The sequence below is a fragment of the Arachis duranensis genome, chromosome 7, assembly GCF_000817695.3.
Source record: "Arachis duranensis cultivar V14167 chromosome 7, aradu.V14167.gnm2.J7QH, whole genome shotgun sequence".
In the NCBI taxonomy this organism is placed as follows: domain Eukaryota; kingdom Viridiplantae; phylum Streptophyta; class Magnoliopsida; order Fabales; family Fabaceae; genus Arachis; species Arachis duranensis.
Genome location: NC_029778.3, coordinates 71,473,779 through 71,483,337, shown reverse-complemented (window position 1 = coordinate 71,483,337; position 9,559 = coordinate 71,473,779). Strand labels below are relative to the sequence as shown.

Genomic DNA, 9,559 nt, shown 5'->3' with positions numbered 1-9,559 from the left:
ATAATTAATAATATAAACTCATTTCAAAAATACATATTAAGAATAAAACTGGACACGCTGACACGTGATAGTATGGACACGCTGACACGTGATAGTATTTAGATGTGACCAAACGTGTCCCAAAAAAAATTTTATTTTTTATTAAAACACAGTTGAACATAAAAGACACGCATGTTAGACAAGGATGTCTGCACACGGCAACACAACAAATCAAGGAAATGTCTATGTCTTATAAACTTAAACCATGTTATAAGAGACAAATTAAATAAACTATTTTTTTATCCTTAAAATATACATACACTAATGAAACTACTCACCAAAAAATTAAAATCATCTTATTTGAAGAAGTTAGAGTTTAATTTAGAGACTGGAATCTAAGTATAGGGTTCAAGTAGCTCTACATTGTTACTTTAGCGCCTTCCTTTGGTCGTCTCCGACTTCTTTTTTCTCATCTTTAAACCACCATTGCCTCCATCATTTCAGCTACATAAAAAAATTCAACCACCTCAATGTTCTCAGGTCACAAATGATCTTTATCTTCACCCAAATCATAAATCAGCAACCATTCTTACAAATCTGAACAAACCAATTGAACCAAGAAGCAGCACAGATCTAGCAACAATGAATCGCAAGTGGTGGCTATATCCAGTTGCAACTTGCAACAGTAGCGCAGAGAGAGAGAGAGAGAGAGAGAGAGAGAGAAGAGAAGGGAAGGGAAGAGGGGACGCGAGAAATCACATGAAATGATAAGCAATTTGAAGCAGTCGAGACACTTTGTTCAAGGAGAAGGAGGATGATGGAGAAGAGGGAAAAGCAAGTGGCATTGGCATGATTGGTGAACACCGAAATGCGTACAGACGCAGGACTGGGAACAGAACTTTGAGCAATTGTGCTGAGATAGATTTTGGGAGAAAGAAAATGTGGCAGGGGTTGTTTCGGGAAGAAATAGTCTCAAATTTAATATAATCTTTTAACAAAGTCAATACAAATAGGGCTGCCAATATAAGATTGTCTACCCTATTCGCTGTATACGAATATATTATATAATATATATAAAAATTATATATGTATTATGAAAAGAAGAAAATGAAGATGTTAAATTCATTATCTTCCTTTCATAAAAACTTGAAATAACTACTAAACTAGTTGATGATTATATTATTTATAATTTTATTTTATATTTGTTTGAAAAAATTTTATTTTTCTACGGATAAAGTCAAATAAAACAAGGTTTAAAACTTTTTAAGAAACCTTTAAAGTGCTAATAGAGTTAAAGTTAAGAGATTCTCAACTCCGAATACAATAAAATAGTTTTAAAAAAATGTTCAACCCCCAAATAGAATTAGGGTAAAATCCAAATCCTATCCTTCCCATTACCAGCCCTAAATACTTGGTTTTGTCAATACACCAAATTTATTAGCGTTTTCTTATTATCAAACCTTCATAAAAGCTAAACCAAGTAAAATTGCTAGCAGTTGTCACCTGAGGTAAATGCACTTCCGATCGAATTCTTAGGAAACTTGGAAAGTAGATGGCTACTAGAGTCTAGAAGTTTAGTACAACAGATATATGATCGACGCCCATTTCAAACAATCAAATTTATAATTAATTACCAATTGGATCAGTGAAGTTTAAACAAACACGACTTTTACCCAGTCATTTGATCTATTCTTTTCAAGACACTGGTGATTAACTTGTTTTGAACGTTGACACTAATAAAGGGGTAAAATCAGGAGCTAAGTGGATCTCCACATAATTGATAGGCAAAATTTTTTATATTATTAATTTGAAAAAATAATTAAAAAGAAAAGCGCCACTCTATCTAGCTCATCATGCTACAATAATGAAGAAATCATCATACATTGGACTAGTTGCTACAAATGAAAACAACTACCACAGTGTTTCCTCAGCGGCGAAAATATTGTTCTCACTGAAGCAGCTCTTTACTTTAGTAGCCGTATCCTGAGAGAGAGAGAGAGAGAGAGAGAGAAAAGAAATGGAATCAGCAAACCTAGCAGCTACCTAGTTTTGTTTTAATTCAGTTGTCTATAGCTTTTACATACCTGAATTGTCCATGGGGTTGGCAGCAGGTACAGGCTCAGGCTCCTTAATCTCAACAACCACACAGTCTGACATCAAGAAGGTTTTTGCCACAGAGGCTGCATGCTCCAGGCAACACCTCACCACCTACACAAAAAGAATAGGATTCTTAAGTAAACAAGTTTCATATCTAGTAGATCACGGAAAGAACCATAACTGTAAACCTTTCATGGTAATCTCAGGTTCCCTACAGCCAGTTGTAAACTTAATAATAATGATTACGATGATGATGTCATCCATTTATAATTAAAACTAATTAGCAGTGCCATTTGTCTAAGTAACCAGGTTATGGGACCATCAAAAAGACACCAGCATACTAAAAGCTAAAAATAAAATAAAAACTAATTATATCCATACTAGTAGCTAGAGGATCAAATGCAGGTAAAATAAAAACTAGTGCAATAATAGTCAAACAGAAATTCACCTTTGTTGGATCAATGATTCCAGCAGCCATTAAATCTTCATATTTTCCAGTGGCAGCATTATATCCATATCTATGATTGTCGTTGGAAAGAACCTAATCACAACATGCAGAGTCATAACATAAGCATTCAAATAAAATGTCTGTAAGGAGGAATGCACAAGATATCCAAATCCGAGTACCTTCTCACTGACAACACTGCCATTTACACCAGCATTCTTGGCAATCAATTTCAGAGGGTAACTGAGAGCTCTTTTAACAATATCTGCTCCAACCTGCAATACAACAAAATATAATAATTTTGAAACCGCTGAAACAATGGGAAAGCCAATAAGTAGTATGTCATTGAACAAAAGTGGGAAGCATTTCAAAGAACCCAAACAAATATATCTTATGCCCAATCTAATAAATGACTCACTTTCTCTTCATCATTATTAAGGCTATCCTTGATAGCATCCACCTTTGAAGCAAGTCTCAACAGAGTGCACCCACCACCAACTACAATGCCTTCCTCAACAGCTGCCTGAAGAATCAACAAAAGATTCAGACCACTAAACAGAGTACAAAAATGCCTAATGAATCTTACAGGAAAGAGAATCATACCTTTGTAGCATTAAGAGCATCTTCAACTCTCAACTTCTTTTCTTTGAGCTCTGTCTCAGTTTGTGCTCCAACCTGCACACACACAAAACAAACTTTCATGAGTCAATATGGCTTATACAAAGTTCATAATCAGCTTTTTATTAAATAGTTCAATGAGTGAATTACCTGTATAACAGCAACACCACCAGACAATTTTGCTATTCTTTCATTAAGCTTCTCCTTTTCATACTCTTGCTCTGCAGCCTGAAATAAACAGATATAATTGTTGGAAACAGCAAGAATGAACATATCTGCCAGCACTACAGAACTTCATAATTCTCGGGAGTCTCAATAGATATGCACTATTTACAATGTCCCAATGAACCCCTATACATGAGATGTTTGCATGTACAAAAAGTCTGAAGAAAGAGACATGCTAAGATGAGACAGGGACAGGCAAAAAACAGACCTCAATTTGGTTCTTAATTTGTGCAACTCTCTTAGTCACTGCTTCTTGAGTACTACCATCACCAACAATTGTGGTTGTATCCTTGGTGAGCACCACCTTGGAGGCCTGCCCCAAAACCTCTTTCCCAGCTTTGTCTAGAGTAAGGCCAACTTCCTCCCTGATTACAGTACCTATAATACCATGGGTATATAAAAAGACATATCAATATCAACAATAATAAAAGGCTGCCAAAACTAAAATGGTGAAATATTTATGCTTCCAAATTAAACCCAAGAAAGAATTAATTGAGGACAAGGAAGCATTAAATTTACATACCTCCAGTTAAGATAGCAATATCATCAAGGTACTGGCTCTTGCGTTCTCCAAATCCAGGGGCCTTCAGTGCCGCAATCTTCAGTGATCCTCTCAGTTTGTTCACCACAAGAGTTGCTAGAGGTTCTTGTTCAATATCCTCTGCAATAATCAAAATAGGGAATCCACTTCTAATTGCATCCTCCAGAATGTTAATTAGATCCCTTGCATTTGTTATCTTTTTATCAACCAACAGCAACTGCACAATATATACAGCATAAATTATAATGGATATAAAGAATGGAAATTAGCAATCACTTGCCATAAGAAAATAAACGTCAAACCTTGCAATTCTCATATTCAACAGCCATTTTCTCACTATCAGTAACAAAGTATGGTGAAATGTAGCCACGGTCAAATTGCATCCCCTCAACAACATAGAGGTTGTTATCTGGCTATCATATTCCCGACTTCATAATTGTTTCCTGCACTAACTGCTGCCACATCTGCCAACTCACTATCTTCAACCTGTAATCCATGTGAGCACAAAATTATGTCACAGTCTCGCAGCAAATGGATTTTGAAACAATTAATCAGAGTGATGAATCGCCAGAATACTTTTACGAATATGAACACCCGGCATAACAGCTCAAAAGTAAAATGAGGAGGAAAAAAGTGGAAAAATGCATCACCTCCTTTGACATCTGTTTAAGCTCAGATACAAGGGCTTTTGTTGTCTTTTCAATCCCACGGGTGATGAGCACAGGGTTAGCACCAGCTGCAACAACCTGTCAATTTTTCTGAGAAATGAGGCCTAACAATGACAATATGTAAAACATGGAAATCAAACCAAACAGTTGTTTTCAATTTACAGTGCTGCATATGGAACAACCTACCTTAACTCCTTCAGCAATGAGACCCTGAGCAAGAACAACAGATGTAGTGGTTCCATCACCAGCCAAGTCGTTTGTCTTGGCAGCTGCCTGTCTCACCAATTTGGCTCCAATATTCTCAACGGGGTCTTCCAACTCAACCTACTCAAGCCAAATGTAACATAAGGATCAATTAAAAAAAAAGCATAAAGTATTAGATAAACTTATGAAAAAGATTTGAAGTTTGGATCAAAAACAAGAATTGTTATTCTTCTCTCATGAATGGAAAAGAATAGTTTCTAAAGAATAAAATTCTAAACCTTTTCTAATTTTAAAAAACATGATCATAGGTCCTAATGAAAAATTCAGCGACATGATTATTCTTATAATATAACAAAAGTTCTTTTGCTTTATTTTCCCATTAAAGAATCAATATCCTGGATTTGAACTTTAAAAAACGATGAAATAACTAGAACACTACAAAGTACACACCTCTTTGGCGACAGTTACACCATCATTAACAATCTTAGGTGAGCCATACTTGCTCTCAAGAACAACATTTCTTCCTTTAGGACCAAGAGTAACCCCAACCAAATCCGCAAGCTTGTTCACGCCACTCTGCAACATACAGGGGAAAAATTATCATTATGCGCATAAATTATAATTAGCAAGTATAACAATACATGAAATTTTGAAAAAACCATTTGAACCCCTCATAATGTGCTCTAACCAAACCACTCTCTGTAACAACGAATCCTCTAATTATAATTATCCGCACAAAATGTTAAGAACGAACTTCACTTCAACAAAAATACGAACGAATTAAAAACCATACCAATAAACGTAGCAACTTTAATCAAAACGTATCATTTCAGGAGCTAATTTCACGGTTTAGTTGCATTACTCACTCTTTCTAGCTAAACTCACTTTCTCAGTCAAAGTTACTGTTATTGTTACTCGTCCTAATATACCTGGAGCTTCTTGATAGCTGAACCATCCTTGTTGAAATGCAACTCCTTGGCCATGGCAGAGACCCTGGGGCACCGGTTCCTCCTGGCAAGAACAACGCCGTTGAGTCGCGTTCTTCCGGCCGCGAAGGGAAGGGATGAAATGGAGGCGCAGGAGGAGAGCTTCTGCGGTGGCGCGACGAGCGAGCCGGCAGAGGGAGCTCCAGAGAATGTTGATGACGCCATGCAACTGAACTAAATTGAATCACGATTGAATCGAATTAGGGTTTAAGGAGCGTTGAAATGAGGATTGGGTTGCGGTTACGGATAACGATGGGAGCAACAGTGCGTTTTGGTGGTGTGGTAGTTGTTGAGCTGAAGAGCGAGAGTGAGTGAGGGATTAGGTTTTTATTCACTCTCTTTTCGTTGTTTGCAATGGGACGAGAAGATCAATTGAGTGGCGAGAGATTTATCCTGAAGCTTCTGTTTGATCTGGGCCGTTGGATTCCAACGGGTGTGTCCATCGTGCTCCTTTTGTTTGTCTTGCTTTGGAATGGTCTAGAACTTTTTAGTTGGAACTTGGATAGTTTGTGTGTAAGGTTGCTATTTAAAAGTATGTCACAATATTTTTTACTTAAATAAATTAAACAGCAACTAAAATTAATGAATTTTCTCTTTCTATTATTATTAAGGTTCTGAAAATCGAACCCATCATTGAACCATTTTAGTTACTAATTTAGTAATTTATTAGTTCAACCAGTTCAATTATAGTTTAACTAAAAAAATCGTTTTATAATAAAATAATAGGAAAATATAAATAAATCTCCTAAAACATAAACTAATAACATCATCTCATTTAAATAAAAACTATAAATATTCCTACAGAGAAAATACAATACAGGCATACTTGTCCTGTTAAAACAATGATAGAATTCTTCGTCAATTCAAGAGAAATAGGACATCGAAAATCATTAAGATAACAGGCGTGATTCCTTTCATTTGCAACTTATTTGCTGGATCTTGAAGAATGGCCCTTTCCTCCTACAATATCATACACAACTAGATTTTCAATTTGAACATAATTTTTTATCTTCTTCGATAGTATGGACATCTTTTGAGCTGAGTAAGAACTAGCTCAACCTTGATTCATAGGTAGAATTAAACAACATGAACAAATGGTGGCATTGATCGAGTTGAGTAATGAGTAAAATCACTATAATGCAAATATACACAAATTTGCTCTTTAACTTTATCGTTTTTGTGCATTAATATAATACCATATATGATAATATTATTTTAATCAAAAGGCTCTCGAACCTTTATTTTAATGTGTTACTAATTATTATTATTTTTTTATATAGTCTAAGCTTCACACCTCTTCAGTTTCGAAGAACTTAGTCGTAATTTGGTCCCTCTCAAGAACTTGCAAAAGATTAAACCTCTCTCCAAATATTGATGGATTATTTGGAAAAAAAATAAATTGAATTAAAGGAATAAGAGCATAATTCAAGTCTCAACAACAATTATAGTTTTAAAAAATTAATACCTAGAGTAGAGCAGATCAACAACAAGAAGGGGAGACGGGAATAAGGCACGACCAAAGGACTGATATTTCTGTTTTATCAGCCAACTCGATATATACAGAGTATTCGTAGCAACAAAAGATGATAATACATGACTATATTGTATCTTATTTAGAGAGTGTCAGACTACTTCATGTTGCAAGACTAAAATGGTTATTGTTTAAGCTTGACGAGCCAATGATTAGTGCATTTGTAAAGCAATGGCATCCAAAAATCTATTTGTTTCACATGCTTTTTGGGGAGTGCACGATTATCTTACAGGATGTGGCATACCAGTTATACCTCTTTATTAATGGATTTACAGTTAGTGGATGTCTAAGTGACTTTGAACAATTGATGGATGGTGGAAAGCTTGTGTGGGTGTGGTTCTAAGAATTGTTTGGTGAACTTTCACCGAACGATTGTGTTGATGAGTTCACAGTATTATATGGCCAATTCCATAAAAAGTTCAAAGTCATGACTCCTAATGCAACAGATGCTATTGTCCAGGTTTTTGCGCGTGGTTATTGTCTATGATGCTTTTCGGGGACAAATCTAGTGCTAAAGTTCATTTAAGGTAGCTACCGTATGTTACTGATCTTGATGGGCTCGACAAGCATAGTTAGAGATCGGCCACGCTATCATGGCTATATAGGTGTCTCTATAGAGTGGCTAATCAGAATGTGAAGAACCTTGTTGGGTCGCAGATGTTGCTTCAATCTTGGATCTTTTGGTGTAAGACCTTACCACACAGAACCTTACGCTTGAGTCGTAAAGCAGAGGTGGCGAGGTATTACGACCTCTAAAAGAAAAGACGTATATAGATATAGTTGAAGGAAATACGTATCTAGGAGCCTTGAAGAAAAGAAACTTAAGCAAAACCGCAAAACAAAAAACGCAAGGTATGAAGATAGACACGAGAAGAAAGCTATACGTACATATAAAGGTCAGAATTCCAAACTACAGATAATCAAACTTGACCTATGAAGCAAACGTCGGCCAGAGTATACATATACTTATATATATACAACCCAAAATTATCCCAGAAATATAAACAGAACACTTATCTCTCCAAAAATCCACTCAAAGAGGCGAAGTACAACTATATATATGGAGAGTCTATATACAAAAATATACACATAGAATAACCCAAAATACAGTAATTCCAATCTTCGCTTGCAGAATGAACTCCAGATGCTTACCGAGGTGCCTCTCGACTTGCATCTGAAAAACAACAATATTGTACAGTATGAGAACTGGAGTTCTCAATATAGTTAAGGTGCCCACATACATAGTATATAAAGTCCCAGAAAGTCAGAGACGATCCTAGAACTCCGATACTCAAATTATAAATCTTAAAACTATAATTTGAAACCACAAGTAAGGTAGGTCATCTAAGGATCTTAGAATTCTAACTCAATCATAACTTATCCTCTTGGTCTCCCACCTCCCTCCAACCCTCCTAAACTCCAGTGCACAGGCAAGTAAAACAGACAAGACAAGCACATACAGAAAGCATATATAACAAGTAGGCAATTAGCAATCAACATGAATAAACAATTAAGCAAGCCAAGACAATGCACACTCAAACAAAACATACGAATGCACATGATGCATGCCTGCTCTATGGCAGATGAGTCTCATCTGTCAGTTATATAGCCGAACCCGACATGTCCTGGTAGCTATTCTTGGATAAAACACCACAACATGGAACAGGTATTACTCGTCTCCCCATGCCGATATTTCACCTAACACAGAATAGGTATTACTCATCTACTCAGGTAGGTGGCTCAAACCATAACCCGGATAGGAATTACTCGTCTATCCACAGGCCCTTACTCGGATAGTAATTACTCGTCTATCATCAAAATTACATCTCAGATAGGAATTACTCGTCCATCCTCAATATTGTATCATACATAGGAATTACTCATCTATTCTCAAAGTTATATCTTGGCTAGGGGTTACTCATCTATCCCTAAAGTCATTACTCAATATCTCATTTAATTCATCATGTACTCAGCGTTTTAGCACTTCTCAAACTTATACTCCGCACTTCACACCCTTTCTTCACCTCCAATTATCACTGTTTAACTTTAAAAGTGTCCTAGGGATAACTTACACAATTTTGCTTAGCTACATTCATAAATATTGCCAAATTTGGACATACCCTTTGGATCTAAATCAAAGTTTTACCGCATTTAGATTAGAATTGAATTTGATAAGAAATTCAATAAAAATCTGTTGCTGCACTTAAGAAGATTCAGAAAAATACAACAGGCAGCTCTGTTTTTGAAAAATCTATAATAAATTCA

At 35.9% G+C, this 9,559-nt stretch overlaps 1 protein-coding gene across 1 annotated transcript; it reads right to left on the bottom strand.

Annotated features, from left to right (window-relative positions):
• Window positions 1-1,756: 1,756 nt before the first annotated feature.
• LOC107459681 (ruBisCO large subunit-binding protein subunit beta, chloroplastic-like) lies at window positions 1,757-6,128 on the bottom strand. The gene is given in 15 exon segments (XM_016077900.3): window positions 1,757-1,962; window positions 2,064-2,187; window positions 2,525-2,617; window positions 2,704-2,796; window positions 2,940-3,044; window positions 3,125-3,196; window positions 3,290-3,367; window positions 3,573-3,742; window positions 3,888-4,122; window positions 4,208-4,316; window positions 4,318-4,391; window positions 4,556-4,651; window positions 4,760-4,897; window positions 5,228-5,353; window positions 5,707-6,128. Coding segments are annotated over 15 exon segments (1,749 nt in total). The 5' UTR covers window positions 5,929-6,128; the 3' UTR covers window positions 1,757-1,948.
• Between the last annotated feature and the right edge of the window lie 3,431 nt (window positions 6,129-9,559).